Here is a 27305-nt window from a genome sequence, read left to right as displayed (position 1 = left end):
GGCCTCTGATGTCAGGAAATGACACCTCCATTATCTTGTATCTGTTTCTCCCCCTCCTGTGCCTGGTATTTATGATACCTGGGAGCCCCCAGCAGGGGAAGCCATGCAGTGTGTACAGAGAGGGGAGGGGGAACATGAAAGAGTTTCTGTGGAACTTTCTCCCTCAGCTCCAGGTGAGGCCCTGTGTGATGTGTAAATTGTGACAATCACATGATAATGGCTTCAGGGTGAGGGGAAGGGTCCCAATCACAGAGAGATGTTAGGAGGGGGCTGCCTGGCCTACTGGGAGTCTGGGTTAACCTACTCAGTGCTGCTTCAAAGAAAGGCAAATCAAAGGGGTCTGTCTTTTACAAATCAGCAGATTTTTGTCAATCTTTTCAATTCTTGTTGGTTGCATGTGCTCAGGTGCAGAGGTGGGACAAGGTCCTCCAGCACCCAAGGCTGAGACAGCAAAGTGTGCCCCTCCATCCCTCCCACCCCAGCTGTCACACACTGATTGCTATTAGACTAAGAGGTGCCACAGGGCCCCCAACACCTTAATCTCCAGTTATCTGGCTTGCAGTCACTGCCATGTATCCCCTTTTCTTATTTCTTTCTGCTTCAAACAAAATTGGGAATGACAGCTGAATGAATTGTGCGCCCCCCTCCTACACTGCGCCCTGAGGCTGGAGCCTCTCCAGCCTCTGCCTCGGCCCGGCCCTGCTCAGGTGTTATGCTGGCATACGTGGGTGAATACTTCTTATTAATCGAGCCGCTGATGGCTCGATTGATAATTTCTGACAGGTCCGATTGCCCACCGGATCGATTCCGCGCTCGATACCGGCGGGCAGAACAAGAGAAAAAACGAAGTGCTGATTAGGAAGCGCCAGCGGGGACGAGCGGGAATCGATCTGTGCGCACACGCGCTGGCTCGATACTGGCGCACAAACGAGTGTATTCCCAGCATAAGTCACGGACAGAATCCAAAGATGTAAAAATAAAAGTTGTTTAGGTAATGTCTTTAATGACTAAACGACTCTGGAACTCACTAGAGTGATTTTTATTTTTTTTTTAGCGTTAAGGGAGGTTTTCAAAATGCTAGTAATTTCCCTAAACGCTCAGCTAATGATGGGCCAAATTCTACTGGAGCGATTGCGATTACTAAAATCAAACACAGAGCATGCAGAATTTTTCAGATGTAGTGTCTTGCGTTAGCGTTTCTGCAATGTAAAGTATATTAACGCTGTTGTAATCGCTCGTCAAAAGCTACACAAAGCGATTTTGCTAGTGTTTTTAAATTACTGCACACTGTAAAAAAAAAATGAAAATTAATTGAAAGGACCAATCAGAATTAAAATTGCTAATCGCAAATCGCTACACAATTGCTGGCAAAAGCTTACACTTTTTAAAATTACTACCAAAATGCTCATAAAATCACTTACAAAATGCTCATCGCGATAGCGATTTGACATTTGTAGCGGGTTCCAGGCCTTACACCTTAATCTCAAGTTTTCTGGCTTGCAGTCACTGCCATGAATTTTTTTATTTCTCTCTGCTTCAAACACAATAGGGGAATGATAGCTGAGTGAGTTGTGTGCCCCCTCCTACACTGCGCCCTGAGGCTGGAGCCTCTCTCGCCTCTGCCTTGGCCCAGCCCTGCACCCCTTCCTACACTGCGCCCTGAAGCTGGAGCCTCTCTCGCCTTTGCTTTGGCCCAGCCCTGCACCCCTTCCTACACTGCGCCCTGAGGCTGGAGCCTCTCTCGCCTCTGCCTTGGCCCAGCCCTGCACCCCTTCCTACACTGCGCCCTGAGGCTGGAGCCTCTCTCGCCTCTGCCTTGGCCCAGCCCTGCACCCCTTCCTACACTGCGCCCTGAAACTGGAGCCTCTCTCGCCTCTGCCTTGGCCCAGCCCTGCACCCCTTCCTACACTGCGCCCTGAGGCTGGAGCCTCTCTCGCCTCTGCCTTGGCCCAGCCCTGCACCCCTTCCTAGACTGCGCCCTGAGGCTGGAGCCTCTCTCACCTCTGCCTGGACTTGGGCACATTGTCTAAAAGACAGATCTCTCTCTGATCGATTCTGATCAGAGAGGGACCTGTCGGCTGTCCATACACCTCGGGCCAAATCCCGATCAATTTCAGCACGAAATCTCTCGGTAATTGGCCTCGCAATGCAGCTGATTCTGTCTGCCTGGTCTTCATTAGTGACAGATTTCATGTGTCCACATTTTGGCAAATCCAACACTGAACCAGTTTCACGAAACTTAGCAAGCAGTTTGCTAACTGTAGCATGGGAGATGGGTGGTCTCGTAATGTGTCTTGCATTGAAATCTGCTGCAATGACCCGGTTACTGCGTTCACCAGACATCAACACAATTTCTATCCGCTCTTCATGTGTTAATAGTGGCTGGATGGTGTAATGGTTAAGGGCCCAGCCTCTGACACAGGAGACCAGGGCTCGAATCTCGGCTCTGCCTGTTCAGTAAGCCAGCACCTATTCAGTAGGAGACCTTGGGCAAGTCTCCCTTACACTGCTACTGCCTATAGAGTGCGCCCTAGTAGCTGCAGCTCTGGCGCTTTGAGTCCGCCAGGAGAAAAGCGTGATATAAATGTTATTTGTCTTGTCTAATCTCAGCGACATGTCAATTGCTGTAAACAAAGAGAAACTTGTAAATAACTCATGAAAGAATAAAGTTAGATTAAAACCAAGCACACCATTGCTTTTCTTGTGAAATTCCCAATGAGTTTGATGTGTCACATGACCCTCTTCCTATTGAAAAAACAAAAGTTGGATTCAAAATGGCCACCATGGTCACCACCCATCTTGAAACGTTTCCCCCCCACCCCCCCTCACATATACTAATGTGCCACAAACAGGAAGTTAATATTATTATTATTTAGTATTTATATAGCGCCGACATCTTACGCAGCGCTGTACAGAGAATATAGTCTTGTCACTAACTGTCCCTCAGAGGAGCTCACAATCTAATCCCTACCATAATTCTAAGTCTATGTCGTGTAGTGTATGTAGCACAGTCTAGGGCCAATTTTGGGGGGAAGCCAATTAACTTATCTGTATGTTTTTGGGTTGTGGGAGGAAACCAGAGTACAGGAGGAAACCCATGCAGACACGGGGAGAACATACAAACTCCTTACAGATGTTGACCTGGCTGGGATACGAACCCGGGACCCAGCGCTGCAAGGCAAGAGCACTAACCACTACGCCACCGTGCTGCCACAATATCAGCAACCATTCCCATTTTATTAAGGTGTATCCATAAAAATGGCCCACCCTGTACTTTAAAGAGACTCTGTAACATCAAAAACGTCCCCTGGGGGGTACTCACCTCGGGTGGGGGAAGCCTCCGGATCCTAATGAGGCTTCCCACGCCGTCCTCTGTCCCACGGAGGTCTCGCTGCAGCCCTCCGAACAGCCGGCGACTGTGCCGACTGTCAGTTCAATATTTACCTTTGCAGGCTCCAGCGGGGGCGCTGTGGCTGCTTTCGCTCCAAAGGAGGCGGAAATACCCGATCTCAGTCGGGTCCGCTCTACTGCGCAGGCGCCGGAGACTTGCGCCTGAGCAGTAGAGCGGACCCGACAGCGATCGGGTATTTCCGCCTACTTCGGAGCCGACAGCCGTCAGAGCGCCTGCGCAGGAGCCAGGAAGGTAAATATTACGTCACCGCTGCACAGAGGGCTGCAGCGAGACCCCTGACGGATGGAGGACGGCGTGGGAAGCCTCATTAGGATCCTGAGGCTTCCCCCATCCGAGGTGAGTACCCCCCAGGGGACGTTTTGTCGTTACAGATTCTCTTTAAAGGACATCCAGGATGAAAAAAGAATTATGAGATAAACAATTGTTTCTATCCTCCTTCTCCTAAAAATGACATTTTTAGCTATTCCACAGTTTTATTTTATATTTCAATCTAATTTTTAAGTCTTTACTGTTTCATGTTCTCTTCTCAGTGACACATTCATTGAAGTATGCCAGATCTAAAATCTATGAACTATTGCCCCTTTTTTTATCTCTTTCCCGCTCTCAGAAGCAGGGCTGCTCAAATCCGGATCCGGGAGACATCCGGATAGTTCTATCCGGATATCTCCCAGTTACTTGGGGGGGGTCAATCTTACCTGTCTGACGTCTTCTTCGTCCGTCCCTCGGCCCCTCCCACGATGCAGTCCAAGCGGCGGTCACGTGATTTGTAATCACGTGACGCGCATGGAGCGCATCGTGGGAGGCGCCGAGGGACGGACGAAGAAGACTTCAGACAGGTAAGATTGACCCCCCCCCCCCTCCCGCACAGGTTTACTGGGAGATATCCGGATAGCAACTCCGGGTATCTCCCGACTCCGGATTTGAGCAGCCCTACTCAGAAGCCATTTTCTGCTAGGAAAGTGTTTTATAGCTGTAATTCCTTATCAGTGAGGGTTATGTTATACTCTGACCCAGACAGAAACTGTCACTTGCATACCTGATGTTTAACTCTTTCAGGCAGAGAAAGAAAAAAAGGAACACAGCACAGTTATCTGTGTGCTAGGTAGGCAGTGTACATACCCATGTCTGTCTCATCATGTCACATGTCACTTCAAAAGCACATTTAAAACAACCAATAAACATTTTTATATTATATTTACAAATCCAGAGTATAAGCAAAGAATAATAATAATAATATTTGCTGCTATGTATAAAGCTGCACACTTTCCATACAAATGGGGGTGGATTATTATCTGTTTTATGCAGATGTTGGAGAAGCTAAAGATTCTGAGTGTAAAGTGCATTTAATTGGCCCAATTCCCAGCCCATTCATGCTGCATGTGAAAATACTGCAGAAGATCAGAGAAGAAGTTGAATTTGGTCGCTTTATAGATGTTGGAAATGATCACAACCTGATATGCCATATTCTAATTCCTGCCCTGTTTGTGCCCCCTGCAGGTGGTGCCAAGTAATGCATGTGACAGCGGAATGTACACCAGGGATGAAAAGTGCTGTTCCATGTGCCCGAGGGGTTACGGCGTGTCTGTGTCATGCGGAGAGTCCGACACCCAGTGTGAGCCCTGCACAGGTAAGTAAGCTGGTGACTGGAGCACAGGACATTAGTCTGCTCAGAGCTCCACTTTAATAACCTTCATTGCTTACACCTCTCTGGCACTGCAGCTGCCCCCTCCGCTGCTTACACCTCTCTGACACTACAGCTGCCCCCTCCCCTGCTTACACCTCTCTGACTCTGCAGCTGCCCCCTCCCCTGCTTACACCTCTCTGACACTGCAGCTGTCCCCTCCCCTGCTTACACCTCTCTGACACTGCAGCGGTCCCCTCCCCTGCTTACACCTCTCTGACACTGCAGCTGTCCCCTCCCCTGCTTACACCTCTCTGACACTGCAGCTGTCCCCTCCCCTGCTTACACTTCTCTGACACTGCAGCTGTCCCCTCCCCTGCTTACACCTTTCTGACACTGTGTCTGTCCCCTACCTTTCTTACACCTCTCTGACACTGCAGCTGTCCCCACCACTACTTGCACCTCTGACTCTGCAGTTGTCCCCTCCCCTGCTTACACCTCTCTGACACTGCGCCTGTCCCCTCCCCTGTTTACACCTTTCTGACACTGTGTCTGTCCCCGCCCCTGCTTACACCTCTCTGACACTGCAGCTGTCCCTTCCCCTGCTTACACCTCTCTGACACTTCAGCTGTCCCCTCCCCTGCTTACACCTCTCTGACACTGCTGCTGTCCCCTCCTCTGTTTACACCTTTCTGACATTGTCTGTCCCCGCCCCCACTTACACCTCTCTGACACTGTGCCTGTCCCCTCCCCTGCTTACACCTTGTCCCCGCCCCCACTTACACCTCTCTGACACTGTGCCTGTCCCCTCCCCTGCTTACACCTCTCTAACTTTTCAAAGTGATGAAATCTGCGGGAAACCGATTAGAAAACTTTGTGTGTGTGTGTATGGTCAGCTTTAGTCTGCTGTATTCAGCATGATAAGCTCATGGTTAATGGCTCTCTTGGCTGTTACATACCAAAAATACAACAACTTTATTAACAACTCAGAAAATTGCTACTAGAACAGCAGTGCACACCCTGTGGTTGTAGCTGGTAACTTATAATAGACTGTTGTTGCTAAATACACATTCCGACAATAAAAGTGTAGTCAAGGTAAACAATCAGCTTGATGATACTTTTTCTATCTCAAATGGGGTTAGGCAAGGATGTCCCTTGTCCCCCATCCTATTTAATCTTGGCATTGAAACAATTATTCAAGCTATTCAACAAGATGATGAAATCAGAGGTATAAAAACTAGGCAAGGCGAAATGAAGATCTTGGCCTATGCCGACGATTTACTCCTAATTCTGACGGACCCACTTAATTCAACTATAAAATGTCGAGATAAACTTAATCTTTTTGCAACATATTCTAATTTTAAATTGAACAAAGAAAAAACTGAGATCTTAAATATAGGCTGTTCGGTAGAACTCATGGAAGAGATAAAACAGAGCAGTGAGTTTAAGTGTAATAATCATGCAATTAAATACTTAGGTATTAACCTTACCAGCAATCTTGATTCTCTCTTTAAAAATAACTTTTTAAAAATAGTCGGTGAATGTAAAAAAAAGTTGAGATCCTGGGACCGTCCGTGCTTCAATCTAATTGGTAGGATTAACATTATTAAAATGTTGATCCTCCCTAAACTTATTTTTCTGTTGCAGAGCCTACCAATAACCATCCCTAATATATGGTTCCAGAACTGGCACAAGATATTCCAGAATTTTATCTGGAACAATGTTAAGCACAGAATAAATTATAAACTAGTTATGAAAAGAAAAGATCAGGGCGGACTTGCCGCTCCAAACTTATATAATTATTACAAAAGTGTACATCTGACAAGAATTCTGGAATGGAAAATAGAGACCACCACTGTTGCAGAAAATAGGATATGGCCGCGGCTAGAGGAGGAAGAATCAGACTTTGATCTTGTCTTTACTTGGATCATTAAAAATATCAATAAAGTATATAATTTATCGTCCCATCCATTGATTAAACCAACCCTGAAATCACTGCTCTGGATAATTGAAAAATGGCAAAAAAAAACAGGGTTTTCCCCCTTGATAACCCTACGAGACAATCCAGACTTCCCCCCAGGTCTTGATCCAGCTTGGTTTGGTAAACATAATATAAGTCGCGAAACACGTATTGTTAATATTGGGGGAAACCCCACGCTGGGAATTAGACCGATTCTTGAGTGTAGTGACCAGATTGGTTCATGGGGTTTCTCCCAGATGCATAGTTTCTTTTATAAATTTGCCTCGAGGGTGGTTCAGAGGAGGGATCTGAATAATTTTGAGAAACATTTCTATCTGGGAAAAAAAATGAATAGGTCTATTTCGAGTTTGTATTCAGATGTCTGCGCAGCAGAATGTGACCAGGACTTTCCTGCATATTGCAGGAAATGGGAAATTGACCTGGGGTCCAGCCTGGAAGGGTTATGGCCACAAATATGGGTAAATACTTTCAAAATCCAAGATCCAAGGTTACAGTTGACTCAATTTAAAACAATTGGTAGATGGTACTTGACACCATCCCGTGTTGGTAAGTTTGCGAACCGCAAGGTGAGGTGTTGGAGGTGTGGACAGGGGGACGGTGGTACTTTACATATGTGGTGGCAGTGCCCGATAGTTAGAAAATTTTGGGATGATATCACCCTCTTGGCCGAGAGATTGCTAAAAGAAAAATTTGAACTTACACCGAAAGAAGCAATCCTTAGTTATACAGCTAAAAAAGAAAACCTTGGATGCTCTCTGATTAAAGAATATGGCACGATAGTTGCCAAAAGCATGATCGCTAATAACTGGAAAAATCCGTCTAGGTTAGATATAGGAGAATGGTTTGCTAGGATGGATGAACTGTGTAAGAACAAGGATCTGGGAACTACGAATAAAGTAGAAGAAACATGGAGAAGCCTTATAGCTAACCTCAGTTAGATTTATTCAGGGAGGGATTGAGTTAAAAATTAGGAATCGCTGGCGAACGCAGTTGGGGCTGGAAGGGGGCGGTGATGGTCGGCATTAGAGTGTGATGATGGGCCTCTGGGAAGGAGTGGATGATGGGGGGACCGTGAGTGATACGTCTGGGACGTCTATGTTTGTTGGATGATTTACAGGGTACAGATACCCTTCAAAAGAGAGGATGGAGAGATGAGAGGAGTATATACAAGATGTTGACGGGGCAAATGTATAGGATTGTGATATGAGAAGGATAAATAGATAACTGTCTCAGCAACATTCATGTAATTGTGAGGAAAAAGAGTTTTATGGTGAAGAAAGTTAAAGTTATGCTTATTTAGCTCTTACCAATCTACGATGAATAAACGATGATGATCACACATCTCAGTTTAGGGGTATGGCAAGAAAAGAAATTGCTAATGCCCCATGTAACTGATTACTCATGAATTTGGGTCTGTGTGCTGAGTTAAAAAAAAAAAAAAAAAAAAAAAAAAGTGTAGTTTAAGGCAGAGAATAGGACAAACACACAGGGTGACAGTCTGGGGATATTCCATTTTATTTAATATACACTGAGGTATCAAAATCAGCAATAGTTTAGTCAATGTGTGGAATTCAGTATGGCTCCCGCCGTCCTTACCTGAGAGACAATAAAACTTGAAAAGATGCTTTCTAGTCACAGAAACGGGGGAAAGAACAAATATAATTTTACTACTAATGACCTAAGCCCGTTAAAAAACAGGCTCTAGGTCTGTCACTGCCGCGCGCGCTCGCACTGCCCCCCGCGCACCGCCCGCCACGTGCGCGCACACCCATCACCTCCGCGAACGTAGCCGCCCCGCCCTGGTCCGTGCTGCTTCCTGACCCAATGGCTGTCAGTGCAGGACATGTGCAGTAGCGCCAAAGCACTGACACAGGGACAGGACACAGGGACACTTGTCTTTTATTAGGTAGGATTGACACCAGATAAGGAAACAGGAAGTGTGTATGCTTTATAATTGTGACCTTTTTATCCCTGTTTGCAGGTTCCACCTACTCCGATGAGGAGAGTGCCACAGAGAAATGCCAGCCCTGTTCAGAGTGCCGGGGTGCCCACTGCCCCTCCTGCCACTGCCCCGGGGGGCACTTCCTGCTCTCGGAGAATGCCACCTCTGGCGTCTGTCATCCCTGTTCGGTTTGTGGCAGGGGCCAAGGCGTGTTGTTAAACTGTACCCGCACCAGGAACACAGTGTGCCAGCCCTGCCCCCCAGGCTTCTACTCTGAGGAGAAGAACAGCGTGTCGCCCTGTTTGCCCTGCCGGACGGAATGTAAGGAGACACAGGTGCAGATTGGCGAATGTACGACTCATCACGACATCCTCTGCATGGGTGAGTGTCACATGATCCCTGGGGGAGGGGCCCTGATTCGTCCAATTATAAATCACGTACCGTACGTCTTGTTATTAAAGTAACACTTGGGGTTGGTGCACACCAAGAGCGCTTCTGAGCGCTTTTAAAAACGCCAGGGCTTTGAAAAGCGTTTGGCTATTGTATTTGAATGAGATGGAGCACACCAGAGCGATTAGCTTTTTTCCCAAATGCAAACGCGGGTCCTGCAGCATTTTTACTGATTTCTGAGGTGATTCTGCCTCAATGTTAAGCATAGGAAAGTGGACAATCGCTCTGAAAAGCGCTAGATCAGAGCAGTTTTCCAAGCGTTTTCTGTTACCGAAGCTGTTTAGTTCCAGCTCTACTGTACACACAAAAAATGAAAAATGACACACTGAATGCTCCACAAATAGCTAGGCATGCTTAGAAAATCGCTAGGCACATGCCTCGAATTGCCTAGAGTAGTCACTTCAAAAAGCGCTAAGTGTTTGCGATTACGCTAGCGCTTTTTGGTGTGCACTGGTCCTTACCTGTGAAAAATGCACCGGTTGCTGTTCTGAAAAGGTCCTGCTGGGCATACACAAAATAGTGATGGTCCTGTCTAGGAGAACTGATGGCAAAGCATGTGATCAGTTTGGTCAGGTGATAGATATGTAAGTCTCTGATTTGCTAGTCCTGATCATGTGCTAAAGCAGGGTGTGATCACAGCAAATCAGAGCATTGCAAATCTATCAGCTGATCAAACAAATCACATACATGCTTCTCCATGACTTCTCCTAGACATGACCATCACCGGTGGTAAACTCAGACCTTTGGGTAACTGGGGCAGATTGAAAATTATTCTGCCTGCAAAAGCCGAAGTTGTACATAAGCGGCGGCTGTATCTAAATTGTAAATATCCTGCCAAAAAATGTTTATTTTAAATTTGGATACAGTGGGGAAAGATCAGAGCCTTTATTTGGGGTTATATTGCTTCCTCTGTCACCATTAGGCATGTTGGATGTGATGCAAATTATTTCCAGTTGATGTAAATCTTTATGCAAATTTGAAAATGCACCAAATGCTGCTTCTGTGGCCAAAGCAGGTGACTTTAGCGCACTCTTTCATGTGATGCACCTGACCTGAGCGCTGCCCATAGACATAATGTTAAAGAACAAGTGACACCCATGCTAATCTAGAAATAAAAAACACATCTATAAGCAGATAAATACTAGTTCTACTTACATAACAGATGTATTGTGCGATCCATGTAATGATTCCTGTGAATTTTATAAAGGAAAAGCAGAGAATCCTATTCTAGACAGTTTCCATCTTGGTTACCTTTGAATGAAGCTAATCCTGACATAATTTCCTCCCTCACTCTTTTTTCTCCTCTTGCTAATTGTGTATTCGTTACCTGCCCTCCTCCCAGAGTCTTCAGACACTCCCACTGAGGTCTATACTAGGAAGTGCACTTATGTCATTAGAAGGAGGGGAAGATAAAGGGAAGCAGAGGAATATATTATAGATAAAAAGACCCCCCAGCATGCAACTGTTTGGCAATGGCAATTAAAGGGCCAGTGCTCCTAAGATATGTGATAACTTCAAACCATAACAACAGAAAAAGTTTTGAATGCCGGATTAGCATCTTTATCACTTAATACACTCAGACCAGTTGCTGTTGAAATTATTATTATTATTATTATTTATTGTATTTATAAAGCGCCAACATATTACGCAGCGCTGAACATTAATTTAGGTTACAGACAATATTTAGGGGTGACATACAGCAATATGACAATACAGGAATACAAGAAACCAGATCACACAGCACAGTATGAGTACAAGGTAATGCTTAGTCACTGGATGAAGCATGGAGATTAGGCAAGTTAGGTTCACTCAAATGCATGGCATGGGTTCACAGTAATGGAGGTGCCAGATCAGGTAGGACACAAAAGGAGGAGGACCCTGCCCAAAGGCTTACAATCTAGAGGGAGAGGTAAGGACACGAATGGTAGGGGACCAGAGTTCAGCTGTAGGTTTAGAGCACTTGTGAGGGGTGGTAGGCCAGAGTGAAAAGGTGAGTTTTGAGGGCTTTCTTGAAGATGTTGAAGGAGGGGGCTGCCCTAATGGGTGGAGGTAGGGAGTTCCATAGTGTTGGAGCAGCTCTTGAGAAGTCCTGGAGGCAGAGCCGGCCTTTGGGGATGGCAAGTGGGGCAATCGCCCCAGGCCCCGCGCCTGAGGAGGCCCCGCATCCTCTGCAATGCTGGGGAGAGCGGGCATAGTTGTTAAAACTCGCGTGTCTTCATCCATTGCTCAGAGCTACCATCTATTTCCTCTCCCAGCATTTGTGTATTGGTAACAGCGCCCTCTATGATGACGTGACCGCATGTCACCAGAGGGTGGCACTGTTACCAATACACAGATGCTGGGAGAGGAAATAGATGGTAGCTGTGACTGTGAGCAACTGAGCATCGGTGAAGACACGTGAGTTTTAACAACTATGCCCGCTCTCCCCAGCACTGCAGCCACCTTGCTATCTAACCTGTACTGCGGGGCATCTACCTATATAATCTATACTGTGGGGCATCTACCTATATAATCTATACTGCGGGGCATCTACCTATATAATCTATACTGCGGGGCATCTACCTATATAATCTATACCGCAGGGCACCTACCTATATAATCTATACTGCGGGGCACCTATCTAATCTATACTGCAGGCACCTATCTAACCTATACTGCAGGCTGGCACCTATCTAACCTATACTGCAGGCTGGCACCTATCTAACCTATACTGCAGGCTGGCACCTATCTAATCTATACTGCAGGCTGGCACCTATCTAACCTATACTGCAGGCTGGCACCTATCCAATCTATACTGCAGGCTGGCACCTATCTAACCTATACTGCAGGCTGGCACCTATCTAACCTATACTGCAGGCATCTATCTAACCTATATTGCAGGCTGGCACCTATCTAATCTATACTGCAGGCTGGCACCTATCTATCTAATCTATACTGCAGGCTGGCACCTATCTAACCTATACTGCAGGCACCTATCTAACCTATACTGCAGGCACTGAGGCACCTATCTAACCTATACTGCAGGCTGGCACCTATCTAACCTATACTGCAGGAACCTATCTAACCTATACTGCAGGCACCTATCTAATCTATACTGCAGGCTGGCACCTATCTATCTAATCTATACTGCAGGCTGGCACCTATCTAACCTATACTGCAGGCACCTATCTAACCTATACTGCAGGCTGGCACCTATCTAACCTATACTGCAGGCACCTATCTAATCTATACTGCAGGCTGGCACCTATCTATCTAATCTATACTGCAGGCTGGCACCTATCTAACCTATACTGCAGGCTGGCACCTATCTAATCTATACTGCAGGCACCTATCTAATCTATACTGCAGGGTACCTACTTTCCTATCTAATCTGTACTGCGGGGCACCTACCTGTCTGATCTATACTGCAGGCACCTATCTAATCTATACTGCAGGCTGGCACCTATCTAATCTATACTGCGGGGCACCTGCCTATCTAACCTATACTGGAGGCACCTACCTATCTAACCTATACAGAGTGTGTGCTTCCACAACGTGTGTATCCACAGCATATGCCTCGCATATGACACTCGCCCCAGGCCCCGCGTACTCTAAGGCCACCTCTGCCTGGAGGCGTGCATGGGACTGGGTGATGCGGGGGGTGGTTAGGCGAAGTTCATTGGAAGAGCGGAGTGAGCGGCTAGGTGTGTACCTCTGAGTAAGATCGGAAATGTAGGTTGGACAGGTTTTGTGGACAGATTTGTAGGTCAGACACAGTATCTTGAATCTGATTCTGGACTGGATAGGAAGCCAGTGGAGGGATTCTAGGAGGGGATCTGCCGTGGTGGAGCGGTGGGAGCAGTGGATAATTCTGGCTGCCGCATTCATGATGGACTGCAGTGGGGCTGTTCGGGTCATAGGGAGACCAGACAGCAGGGCATTGCAGTAGTCAAGGCGGGAAATTATGAGTGCATGGATGAGGAGTTTGGTGGTGGCAGAGGTCAGGAAAGGGCGAATCTTACAGATGTTACGAAGGTGGAAGTTGCAGGACTTTGTGAGGTTTTGGATGTGGGAAGTGAAGGAGAGTGTGGAGTCCAGGGTGACACCCAGACAGCGGGCTTGAGAGGTAGGGCGAATGGTAGTGTGGTTAACAGTGACATGCACATCTTGGAGGTTCGTGGATGGCCGGGGTGGGAAGATCATAAATTCCGTTTTGTCTAGATTTAGTTTCAGGAACCTAGCAGACATCCAGGAGGAGATGGCGGATAGGCAGGAGGAGACCTTGTCCATGGTAGTGGTGGATATGTCAGGGGTGTGGAGGTAGATCTGGGTGTCATCTGCATACAGATGGTAGTTAAAACCCATGGAGGAGATAACCTTGCCAATGGAGGATGTGTATAGGGTGAACAGTAGGGGGCCAAGGACCGAACCTTGGGGGACTCCCACCGAGAGGTGGTTGGGGGTGGACGAGGACTCATTGAATGTGGTCGTGAAGGAGCGGTTGGAGAGGTAGGATGAAAGCCAGGACAGGGCGAGATCGTGAATGCCCAAGGACTGGAGGGACTGGAGGAGTAGGGGATGATCTACTGTGTCAAAAGCTGCTGACAGGTCAAGGAGGAGGAGAATGGAGTATTTACCTTCAGCTTTAGCTAAGGCAAGGTCGTTGACCACTTTGGTGAGAGCAGTTTCGGTTGAGTGGGCAGGCCGAAATCCAGATTGGAGTGGGTCTAGCAGTGAGTTAGCATTGAGGTACTGGGTCAGGCGTTTGTGAACCAGACGCTCAAGGAGTTTTGAGGCAAAGGGGAGGAGGGAGATAGGATGGTAGTTGGAGGGTAGCGAGGGGTCGAGTGAGGGTTTCTTGCGCAGGGGTAGTACAATGGCCTGCTTGAAGTCTGTGGGGAAGGTGCCTGTGGATAGGGAGAGGTTGAACAGGGTAGTGAGGACTGGGGCCAATTCCGTGAAGTGAGGCTGGAGTAAATCCGAAGGGATGGGGTCAAGGGGGGAGGTAGTGGTATGGGAAGTCTGCAGTAGGCGGTTGACTTCCTCGTGGTAGTAGGAGTGAAGGATGTGAGGGGAGGATAGGGTGGAGGAGGAGCTGGTTGGGAGGGGGTGGGAGGTGAAGATTGGAGATTGGATATTTCCTGGCGGATGGAGACAATTTTGTTGGTGAAGTGGGTGGCTAAATCTGTGGCAGAGAGGGAGGAAACGGAGGGTGGGGGGGTGGGTTTAAGCAGGGAGTTGAAGGTGGCAAAAAGACGCCGGGAGTTGGAAGCTTGTGCTCCGATGAGCTTGGTAAAGTATTCCTGCTTCGCATGAGCAAGGGCAGTGTGGAACTGCAGCAGGTTGGTCTTGTACTGTAGGAAATCCTGGTTAAGTCTAGTTTTTCTCCATTTCCGTTCAGTGGCGCGTGTTTTCCTCTGGAGGATGCAAATATGGGTAGTGCGCCAGGGCTGGGGGTTAGGGGGTCGGTTGTGGCGAAATATTGGTGGAGCAGCTTTCTCTAGGGCTGATGAGAGAGTTTGGCGATACTGAGCTGCAGCAAGATTAGGACAGGTTAGGGTGGGGAGAGTGGAGGAGAGGGCATGGAGGGGGTCAGCAAGGACACTAGGGTTGAGCTTGCGTAGGTCTCGCTGCCATCGACCAGGTGGGTGGCTAATTTGGAGGTGCCTTCCGTGAGGAGGTTGAAGGTGAGAAGGTGATGGTCTGAGGGTGGAAAGGGTGCAATGTCAAGGTCTGCAATGGTGGTGGATTTAGTGAATACAAGGTCGAGAGTGTGACCTGCAGTGTGAGTGGGGGTGTTGGCGTGTTGTACAAGTCCAATTGAGTTGGCAATGGTGAGTAGCCGGGTCACAGCAGAGCTCTGGGCTTTGAATTTGATTTTTATGGTCAGAATCCCGCTTTAATAAGTCTATGGCCGCGCAGCAGGTTTTTGACTTATCACTCCCTGTCACTGCGAAAGGAGCAACACAGACAGCAATAAAACTCTGAGATAGTATAAACCTTTCCCACTGTGCTAAAATGTTAGTATTGCCGTCATTGGCTGCTTCTGAGAGATTTTACCTCACTTCCTGCTTAACAACCTTACTACTCTGGCAGGAAGGAAATTTAAGGAACATCTACTTTCTTGCGCTCTCCGATAAGCTTTCGCTGGCGATTCACTTTAAGTCCTAGCATAACATAGTGAAAAGACACCTGAAGTGGGAGGCTGGGTTCACATATGACATAGCGTGAAAGGCTGCGGTTTTTGTTAACCACTTCGGTACCAGCAGCCTCTGCCCCCTTAAGGACCAGAGGCTGCTGGTACACTAAGACGCAGCATCCCGACGAATCGCCGCAATAATCCGTCGCTGCCGCCGGTCACGCTGCTGAGTCCCCGCCGCAGGCTGCTCTCTCTGCCGTCTCTGTGACGGCAGAGCGCTGTGCGCCGGTCAGGAGCCGCTTTCATTGGCTCCTGACCCTGTCACTCAATGTAAGCCAGTGAAAACGGCTCCTGATCGGCTCACAGTGCTCTGGCGTCATAGAGGCGGCAGGGAAGCACATTGCGGTGGGTAGTAAGCGGCGAGAGCGGCGGGAACGGGCGGGGGCGCGCGTCCGGTCAGAACCGCAGCGCCACCCGTCCGACGTAGATTTAAACTGCGTCGGTCCGCATTTGGTTAATGTGTGTGTTTTTGGTGCGTTTGCGCTGCGTTTTTCATGCATTTTGCGGATGTTTTAATGTGTTTGCGGTTCGCATATCCTTTGTATGCGTTTTCCATGCGGTTTTATATTTCCAGTTATGCAAATCACTTGGAAGACAACAGGAAGCGAAAATACAGTAAAAAAAAAAAATATTTTTGGGGGAAACGCATGTAAAACGCATGAAAACTACACACCATTGCTTTCCCATTGACTTTCATTTTGTGCGTTTTTGCAGCATTCCTGCATAATATGAAACAAAACCAGCGTTTTTGAAAACTCATATGCGTCTTTTAAATGCGTTTTTTACCTGCGACCCATAGACTTTCATTAGAGGCAAACACTAGCATTTCTGCTATGCGTGCACCCAGCCAGAAGGATATGACCATGCCGTATTTATTTCCTTTTAAACAATACCAGTTGCCTGGCTGCCCTGCTGGTTCTCTGCCTCTAATACTTTTAGGCATAGCCCCTGAACAGGCATGCAGATCAGATGTTTCCGGACTGAAGTCTTACTGGGTTTGCCGCATGCTTGTTTTCAGGTGTGTGATTCAGACATTACTGATGACAACATTAAATAATTTTTAATCATTAGAAGATATTAGTAAAAAAAATGATTCCACACATTCCTTTTAGCATTCGTTGCTGTTCCCAGTCTGAAGTTTCTCCCCCTTGGCCGGTCTGTGCCCCCCTCGCCTGGCACTGCCTCCGGTGACATAATTCCTTTTTGTCAGCGGGGACATAAACTCATCATGTTGTCCGTAATCTCCTCATTGTCCCTGTAAATCCTGCACTGTATTCCGTCTCCCCTGCTGTCTTCCTGTCCCCCTCAGCCTGTGCTGCACTCCCGGGTCACATGATCACTATTCTGAGATGAAAACAAGGTAGCTGGGTTCTACTATTTATGATTGTGAAGCCTGGCAGATAGTTTAAAGAGGAGCTGTCAGCCATACTATCTCATAAAAAAGACATATGTAAGTAGAGTTACATAACAGATGTGTTGCACTGTCCACGTTTTGATTTTAGTGATTTTTCTACAGTAAAAAAAAAGAGAAAATCCTTCTCAGCAGTTCCCATTTGAAGTGTGGCTATTTTGAAGCTAATCCTGATGTAATTTCCTCCCTGCCTGATTGTGTATGCATTGCCCCCCCCCCCCCCCCTCCATTATACAAAGTGCATGGTCTCAGCATGATAAATACTGGCCAATCGGAGAGAAACAGAGGTGTGGGAGGGGACATAGATAAAGCAGCAAAAAAAAGAAAACCCAGCATGCTCTGCAACTTAATTTGTGTGTCCCAAATAAGTCAGGTAAACTGGGGAATGATTATTATTATTATTATTATTATTTAGTATTTATATAGCGCCGACATATTACGCAGCGCTGTACAGTGTATATATATATCTTGTCACTAACTGTCCCTCAAAGGAGCTCACAATCTAATCCCTACCATTGCCATATGTCTATATTATGAAGTGTAAGTACTGTAGTCTAGGGCCAATTTTAGAGGGAGCCAATTAACTTATCGGTATGTTTTTGGAATGTGGGAGGAAACCGGAGTGCCTGGAGGAAACCCACGCAGACACGGAGAGAACATACAAACTCTTTGCAGATAGTGCCCTGGCTGGGATTCGAACCAGGGACCCAGCGCTGCAAGGCGAGAGAGCTAACCACTACGCCACCGTGCTGCCCCATTTATCAACAAGAAAAGTAATAGTGATTTTAACTTTTGGATTGATTTTATGCCCGACAGTTACACTTTAAGCCGAGGGCATTGTTTACTTACCAGCCCTGCCCGCTTCATGTCACTACGTCGTGCACAAAGCGGTCGGCCTTCCACAACCTCTAAAGCATCAACATTAGGTTTCAAACTGTCATCCAAGAGATCAAGTCTCCACCCCAGAGGACAACAGAAATTGATCCTTTTAAACAACACAGATGCCTATAGACCTGAGGATTACGGGTAGATAAAAAAAAAAAGACATATTTATCTAATTGAAACTGATTAGAGATAAATTTGTCCCTTGTCGAAGCTGCCCATACACTACAGTCTGATTCTTGTCCGATTTCAGCATGAAATCATCCGGGAATCGGCTGAGCCCGCCGTGTCCCCCAATGTATAATGTGCCCCCCCCAGTGTGTACATTTATACATGACCTGTCCTGTAGCAGCCTCTGTCCATGCCGGGTAACAGCCGCATACATGCGTACACACTAGTGGCACGTAGAATCTGACGTCAGACGCCATGCGCCGCTAACGTGTACGAGTGTGTGCGGAATCCGGTGAGATGGACGGAAACTGCCTGGAGGCTGACACCGGACAGGTAATGTATAAATGCTCACACGGGGAGCACATTTATACATCACGGCGGCAGCGGCTTGTTTCAAAATCAACCGCCATACCGCTGCGTAGCCGACCAACCAACTTCAGCCCGACATCTGACTTGCAGCATACGCAATCGACCATGCGACCAATTTCCGTCCCAAAATTGGTCACTTTGTGGGTCGGGCATGCACTTGGCGGCACCGATTTTCACCCAGAATTGGATGGCCAATTGGCCGCCAAGTCGCCTGATGTATGGCCACCTTTAAACTTGATTTCCTTTTAAACAATACCTGTTGCCTGGCTGCCCTGCTGATCTTTCTGGCATCAGTAGTGGCTGAATACAGGGTCGGATTTATCATAAGACTCTGTAGGCACGTGCCTACAGGCGCCTTATTATGGAAAGGCGGCTTACTCCCCTCCCCAGTGCTCCTTCCATCTTTCCCTATGCAGAATCCCAAACAGAGTGTAAATGAGAGGTTACTCGGTATTCCACTGATGAGATCTCCCTTCAGTCGGGGCACCACTAGCTATTTAATACTGAGGGTACCTCTGCCTACCTAATGCCAAAGAGCACCTGTAGCTACCTATGACGGGCAAGGGAAGTAAGGCAGAAGTGACAGTGGAACAGCCAGCACACTAGGCACAGATGCCCTGGCACCTTAGATTTAACCCTCCATGAACCTACAAACCCCCATCAAACCGCACCGCAAGTGTGCTGGCCTGCCCAGCTGTCACTTCTTTCTTACTTCCCTTGCCTGCCTATTATCAGGCTCCTGTAGGCACATGCTGCTGCTTGCATGCATGTTCAGAGAAAATCCTTCTTCTTCTTTATCATTACTCATTTAAACTGTGGCTATTTTGAAGCCAATCCTGATGTCATTTCCTCCCTTACTCTCCTCTGCCTGCCTAATTGTGTATGCATTGCCTGCCCACTATAGAAAGTGCATTGTCTCACCATGAGAAATATTGGCCAATCAGAGAGGAACAGAGGAGTGGGAAGGGAAAACAGGAGGGAAAGAGGCTTCAGCCAATCAGGCTGCATTAGTTAAGTCTGAGGGGAAAATAGAGAAGCAAAAAAGGACAACCCAGCATGCCCTGCAACTTCCTTTTTGTGTACCAAGTTTTGTGTGTACCAAATAAGATTCAGGTAAACTGGGGAATGATCATTTATCAACAAGAAAAGTAATATTGATTTTAACTTTTGGATTGCCTGGTTAGCATCCTTATTACTTGTTTACCAGATACAAATAGAATAAGAATAGATTTTTGATTTTATGCCCGACAGTTACACTTTAAGTACGTTACTGTGTAGGCTCTCGGGGGGGGGAGGCAGTGAAAGGCCCAGTGGGGGTAGATTGGGGGGAAGCTTCACCGAGGATCAGCCCCCGCTATGATATTATGAACATTCTTTGAAGAGAATGATGCTGGACTCCGCACACCTCCAGCTGAGCCCTTCCATAGAGGAGATCTTCCAGCCGCTGGCCGGCCCGGGATCTGCGCTCAGTGGGCAGCTTGGCCCTGGCCTCTCCCGCCGATTGTTTGATTAATCCCTCCTTACAGCTCTGATAGAGCTCATTGTCCGCAGCGTACAACGCTTCCCTCCATCGGCCTTCCACGCCAGCGCGTCTTCATCGCCTTCTCTGCTCAGATCCCATCGGCTTATCGGGCTTTCATTATACCCAGAAATATTCAAGCCTCATTCACTGCATAGCCGCCCCGCAGTACAGTGACTGTTCTCTATACGCGGATATTCACGAAAAAGGCATCCATTCATTAGAGCGCCAGGTTACTCTGATAGTAAGAATATTGGTAATGTTACTGATATCCCACTATTGCCTTCCCTAAACTACACTTCATACTAACCAGTTCCTATCTATGCCTCACACTAACCTGTTACTACCTACTCCTCACACTAACCTTCCCCTCTTCCTAGCCCTAACAGTAACCTCCCACTATCTATGCCTAACAGTTACACCCTCTACCTGCCCCTAACGGTAACCTCCCACAGCCTAGGCCTAACACTAACCCTCCCTGCTGCTTACCCCTAACAGTAACCTCCCACTACATATGCCTAACACTAACCCTCCCCTCTACCTATCCCTAACAGTAACCTCCCACTACCTACGCCTCACACTAGCCCTCCTCTCTACCTACCCCTAACAGTAACTTTCCACTACCTACTGCTTAAACTAACCCTGCCCTCTACCTACCCCTAACAGTAACCTCCCACTACCTACGCCTCACACTAACCCTCCTCTCTACCTACCCCTAACTGTAACCTCCCACTACCTACACCTCACACTAACCCTCCCCTCTACCTACCCCTAGCAGTAACCTCCCACCACTTACACCTCACACTAACCCTCCTCTCTACCTACCCCTAACAGTAACCTCCCACTACGCCTAGCATTAACCTTCCCCTCTACCTACCCCTAACGTTAACCCCCCACTAGCTACGCCTAACTCATAAGCTACATACTCACCACAAGACCACAGAAGATGGATCGGGGGGGGGGTTACACGGCGATGAAGAATCTGAAGAACAATTGTTCCCCGATTAGACGACAGGTTCGAATGTGTCGTTGAACGATCGTGGTAATTAACGCGGGGGTCAATGGCGTCCAGAATGACCTTCCATGATTAAGTCCGTCATGGTAGTTGTTCAAAGGAAACGATTACCGCACGCAAACGGCCGTGGTTGAACATCGTTTAACAAACTTTTGTTAAACGATGTTGTGCGATATCGCAAAAAAAATTAGTCGTGCAAAATTTTTCATGAAAAATCGTTCACTGGGTAGGGGCCTTTACACCCTCTGTCTACTCTTAACGGCCCATACCCACAACACAACAATGTTAAAACATGCCCGACTACCCGTGATGATCTTTCAGATCACCGTTGACCTCCGCGCAGATTACCGGCATCCTTTAAATGCTCGATTTTGCCTGTTGTTGGCTTCCGCAGTATGCGATTTTGGAAGATGGATCGAGGAACGATCATTCGGCACTGCAGACTCACTGATCCATGTTCTGGTGGATACTTAGTATTACACTATCCTCACCAACTCCTAACATTATCCCCCCTCCCCCCCACGCCTAAAACTAACCGATAGCCGCAATGGGCTTCCTTCTCAGCCTTCTGGCAGAACCCTTGTTTTTCCCATACACTGGAGATGTGAGAGTTTCCAGTTGTCTCCTCATCTCATGTGACCCCTTCCTGTGACCTGAGCAAGGACCGCACTTCAAAGTCAGCAGGCCGGAGGGGGTGACTGCACATCTGCTGTGCAGGCTGGGGTGCTGACAGTTTCAGGGAGGGCAGATGCTGCCGGAGGGGGGGGCTGAGGGGGACCCTCAGTAGTGTTACTTTGTATATTAATACAAATTCTCCTAATATAAGTGCAGAGGAAGTCTATGTAGGCTGTAATATTCCCTATATTCCATATTTCTGATGTATTCCATACAAAGGAGCAAGAACAAAACAGTCTCTTACTAACCAGCTTTTATTCTGTGGTCTTTCCCAAAAGAAATGATTTCATTTTACAGCTCTGTGTGCACCAGAGGAGCTTACACTCTAATTCCCTCACTACAGTCACAAACTATTAAGCAGCCCATACACTCAGCCGATTTTCTGGCCGACCGATCGATCCCGATCGATCGATCGATGAATCGATTGCAAATCGGTTGGCCAATCGACCGATCGACGGCCGATTTCGATCGATTTCGATGGATTTCTGTCGGACTGGCAGGGTGGAAAATTTAGGTCGATCTGATGAGATTGCTTATCAGTTTGCATTGGCCTTAATGGAAATCTGATGGCAAAAAAATGCCATCAGATCGAATTTCCATAGATTTCAAACTGAAATCTATTGGAATTCTATCCTGGTAAAAAATGTTCTAAAAACGCATCAGATAGATCATCAGATGCATTTCTTATCTATCTGCTGCCAATCTGACGAGTGTATGGGCACCTTTATTGTTATACATTTATATAGCTCTGACATATTCCACAGCGCTGTACAGAGATCACTGATCCATTCCCATCCGTCTCTGCACCAGAGGAGCTTACACTCTAATGTCCTCACCACAGTCACACTATTATTATTATTATACATTTATATAGCTCTGACATATTCCACAGCGTTGTACAGAGATCACTGATCCATTCCCATCAGTCTCTGCACCAGAGGAGCTTACATTCTAATGTCCTCACCACAATCACACTATTATTATTATTATTATTATTATTATACATTTATATAGCTCTGACATATTCCACAGCGCCGTACAGAGATCACTGATCCATTCCCATCAGTCTCTGCACCAGAGGAGCTTACACTCTAATGTCCTCATCACAGTCACACTATTATTATTATTATACATTTATATAGCTCTGACATATTCCACAGCGCTGTACAGAGATCACTGATCCATTCCCATCCGTCTCTGCACCAGAGGAGCTTACACTCTAATGACCTCACCACGGTCACACACTATTATTATTATTATACATTTATATAGCTGACATATTCCACAGCGCTGTACAGAGATCACTGATCCATTCTCAGCAGTCTCTGCACCAGAGGAGCTTACACTCTAATGTTCTCACCACAGTCACACTATTATTATACATTTATATAGCTCTGACATATGCCACAGCGCTGTACAGAGATCACTGATCCATTCCCATCCGTCTCTGCACCAGAGGAGCTTACACTCTAATGTTCTCACCACAGTCACACTTTTATTATTATTATACATTTATATAGCTCTGACATACACCACAGCGCTGTACAGAGATCACTGATCCATTCCCATCACATGCAGCCAGCAGAGCACCCCTAGTTTATGCGTTTGTTGTGAGCGAGATGTCGGAGTGTAACGTATATGTTTATATATTCTCCTCTCCTCCAGATAAAGATGTCCCCATTCTGAAGGGCGAGGGGCGGCGGGACGAGAACAGCACAGACCTGGGCTCTCCTGAATTCATTCCTCCGGAGGACAGCGGCAAGAATATCATCCCCGTCTACTGCTCCATCCTGGCCGCTGTGGTGGTCGGCCTCATCGCCTACGTGGCCTTCAAGTGGTGAGTTGTGGCCTCCGATGTGCCGAGACACTAGCCGGAACATCCTGTGATCCCCACGAGATGGTCAATCAGTTCCTAATAATTCCAGCTTGCATGCGGACTTCATGTAAATTGTGTGCAGCATGGAAATGGGCCAATTAGCATTGACAGGAAGTTGATTTGATTGGTTCATTTCCAAACTGCATCTGGTTAGGCCTGCGCAGTAGCATAGAGCTGCTTGTGCATGTTTTTTATTCTGTGCTATTCTGCGTGAACCCTACCTCCATCTGCGCAGTGCGACGCCGCACTCATAAGAGACAAGATAACATAATGAATAAAATAGCTTATTTTTTACAATATTCATTTTTATATTTTTTAGTCAGCGCTTTCCAATTGTAAAATCTTTGATCTCCCTGATTTACATTCTGAAATGTATCACAAGTGGCATACCTCCCAACTTTTTGAGATAAGAAAGTGGGACACTTAAGCCACACCTCTAACCACGCCCCCAGCACACCCCTAGTCACGCATACCATAAAGATTTCATAAGAAAAATATGTTGTTTTATAATTCAAACCACACTGGTCCTTTCTATCATCAGTAGTTTCCCTTTATATTAACATATCCTTTGAAAAAAAGAAATATATATCATTTTATATCAAGGACGGGAATAAAGTTTAGAGTCAATTAAAGACATTTTTTTCTGGAGAAAAATACATATATTTACATAGATCTGTACGAGTTCTGAAAGAGATAAAAACAGGGAACACCAAGAGCCCCAATAGTGTAATTCGTACGGGACAAGGTGGCAATAAGTTTGTATTGCTAAATACTCACAAGTCAGGGTCACCAGCAGGTAACCACTGTAGAGGCAGGTGGGGAGATTATCCTGACCCCACTCAGGATTAAGAAGTCGCTCTCTGTAGACAGGAAAAAAGGGTAACAACCCTCCACCAAGGGTGGACTCCAAATTGTATAGAATGAACAGAGGCGCCAAAAGTATAAAATTAGATTAAATGAGCTTAAAAAACAACTCAAATGGCAAAAATGAGGGAGGAAGTGGTGGTCTTACCTCCCTCAAGCAGACACGACAACGACTGCGATTCAGACAGTCAAACACATTTATTAGAAACTCCCCCCAAAAAATTTGCAACGCGTTTCGCAGGCTCAATCCCGCTTCATCAGGCAATACAGGGAGGAGTATCAAGCGATCTGCACAAGGATTCAAGTTATTCAGAGGAGCTTAACTTGAATCCTTGTGCCGATCGCTTGATACTCCTCCCTGTATTGCCTGATGAAGCGGGATTGAGCCTGCGAAACACGTTGCAAAAGTTTTTTAGGGAGTTTCTAATAAATGTGTTTGACTGTCTGAATTGCAGTCGTTGTCGTGTCTGCTTGAGGGAGGTAAGACCACCACTTCCTCCCTCATTTTTGCCATTTGAGTTGTTTTTTAAGATCATTTAATCTAATTTTCTACTTTTGGCGACTCTGTTCATTGTATACGAGTCCTGAAAGAGGGACAAATTATGAAATTATGAAGAAAGAGTGACAGAGGAATTTGGTTACCAAAGAGGGACAGTTGGGAGCTATGCAGGTGGCAACATCTTTAGTTCTGCCAGGTGATCTGTACGGAATGTTTGTTACTGAGAGTTCTATGCACAGAGGGAGATATTGCTTGCTTGGCAGTTGGAGAAAGCCGCTATTTCCCACAATGCAATGAGGTTCACAGATAGCAAGCTGTCAGGTATGGCTGGATGGTGTAATGGTTAGCCTGGTCAGTAAGCCAGCACCTATTCAGTAGGAGACCTTAGGCAAGTCTCCCTAACACTGCTACTGCCTATATGTGTCCTAGTGGCTGCAACTCTGCTGCTTTGAGTCTGCCAGGAGTAAAACGCGATATGTTATTTGTCTTGTCGGGACCATGGTCATGACATCACACTGTGGGAGGGGTTTTACCTTAATATCAGCCATAAAGACCCCACTGATGATCTATTAGAGAAAAGATAAAGATTTCTCGTGGGAAAGGGGGGTATCAGCTACTGATTGGGATGAAGTACAATCCTTGGTTACAGTTACTCTTTGAACAGCCTTTTCCATGCTCTGCTTTGCTCTGTGGAGCTGGAAGCAGGTTTGGTTGTCCCTCCATGAGATGTTTGTGTGCAGCAATGGGGCTATGGGCTTGGCAGGGAAGGCATTCCAGTAGAGAGATGATGCTTTTGTGTGTCTCAGCCGGCTGCTGCGCACCATTCCTAGCCTGTGAATAGGATTAGAGTCTCCGGCCCTCCGGATTAGATCCATGTCTTTCTGTCTTCTCATCTCTTGCTGTTCTTTTTTCCCCATCTCATTTTTCTGTCTGACTTCCTGATGAGAAGGAGAATTCCACAAACCTCAATATAATAAAAAAAAAAAACAGCCATGCATTCTGCTCAGACCCCATAGTAACTCCTATGTGTGTGTGACACCGCCCTCCGATCTCTAGAGGGCAGCGAGCAATAGTACTCAGGATCCCAGGGCTACGGACTCACAGAATAGGACAGGCAGGATTCTTAAAGGATACCCGAAGTGACATGTGACATGATGAGATAGACATTTGTATGTACAGTGCCTGTCTTCCTTTTTGTTCTTTCTCTGCCTTAAAGAGTTAAATATCAGGTATGTAAGTGGCTGACTCAGTCCTGACAGGAAGTGACTACAGTGTGACCCTCACTGATAAGAAATTCCCCTTTTTATCTCTTTCCTGCTCTCAGAAGCCATTTTCTGCTAGGAAAGTGTTTTATAGTTGGCATTTCTTATCAGTGAGGGTCACACTGTAGTCACTTCCTGTCTGAGTCAGGACTGAGTCAGCCACTTACATACCTGATATTTAACTCTTTCAGGCAGAGAAAGAAAAAAAGGAACACAGCCTAGCTATTAGTGTGCCTGGCACTGTACATACACATGTCTATCTCATCATGTCGCATGTCACTTCGGGTATCCTTTAAAGAGGCCCTGTAGTAGCATAAAGTAAATTGTAGTAAATTATTCAGGATACTAATTTTTATGGTATTTTCCTGGTTTCAGCATCAGAATAACTTCCTACATTTATAAAATGCTATTTATTATTGGTATGTAGCGCTGCCCTTACAGTGATACTCAGCCTAGGCTGTTCAGCTTTTCTCCTCACAGAGCATTCTGGGAGACCAGGTATATTTTTTACGGGCTTTAGAACTCTCAGTAAATGAACATTCCGCAGAGATCACCTGACAGGACTAAAGATGTTGCCACCTATAAATCGGGGTGAGAAAAAATGTTACTATGGGAAAACACAAAAATAATTTATAAATGAATATTGTAAAACCAAAAAAGGAAAATTGTATTGATTACATTATTTTTTACTACAGTTCAGTTCTTTTTTTAAAGGACACCCGAGGTAAAAATAAACTAATGAAATAAACAATTGTATCTATCTTCCTTCTCCTAAAAATGACTTTTTAAGATATTCCACAGTTTTATTTTATATTTAAATATACTTTTTAAGTTTTTACTATTTTATTGTTTTTGCTCAATGACACATTCATTGAGTATGCCAGAGCTAAAATCTATGAACTATTGACCTTTTTTTTTCTCTTTCCTACTCTCAGAAGCCATTTTCTGCTAGGAAGGTTTTTTATAGTTGTCATTTCTTATCAGTGAGGGTCACACTGTAGTCTTACCCAGTCCTGACTCAGGCCCAGTGCACACCAAAACCGCTAGCAGATCCGCAATACGCTAGCGGTTTTGGGAGCTGATTTCAGAGCGATTCTAGGTATGTTTAGAGAGGTTTTCTAAACATACCTAGCGGTTTTGGGTGCGTTTTTGTGTAGCAGATTACACATATTGTTACA

At 46.3% G+C, this 27305-nt stretch overlaps 1 protein-coding gene across 2 annotated transcripts in view; it reads left to right on the top strand.

The window, feature by feature from the left end:
* LOC137519575 (tumor necrosis factor receptor superfamily member 16-like) overlaps positions 1-27305 on the top strand; it is a 71328-nt gene that overhangs the window by 38319 nt on the left and 5704 nt on the right. For both annotated transcript variants that reach the window (XM_068238548.1, XM_068238546.1), the window contains exons 2-4: positions 4910-5039; positions 8996-9337; positions 23292-23463. In XM_068238548.1, the coding sequence (XP_068094649.1) occupies positions 4910-5039; positions 8996-9337; positions 23292-23463 (644 nt within the window). The remainder of the gene's footprint in view (positions 1-4909; positions 5040-8995; positions 9338-23291; positions 23464-27305) is intronic.

Source organism: Hyperolius riggenbachi, chromosome 5 (genome assembly GCF_040937935.1).
Source record: "Hyperolius riggenbachi isolate aHypRig1 chromosome 5, aHypRig1.pri, whole genome shotgun sequence".
In the NCBI taxonomy this organism is placed as follows: Eukaryota; Metazoa; Chordata; class Amphibia; order Anura; family Hyperoliidae; genus Hyperolius; species Hyperolius riggenbachi.
This window is presented reverse-complemented; position numbering and strand designations above follow the sequence as displayed.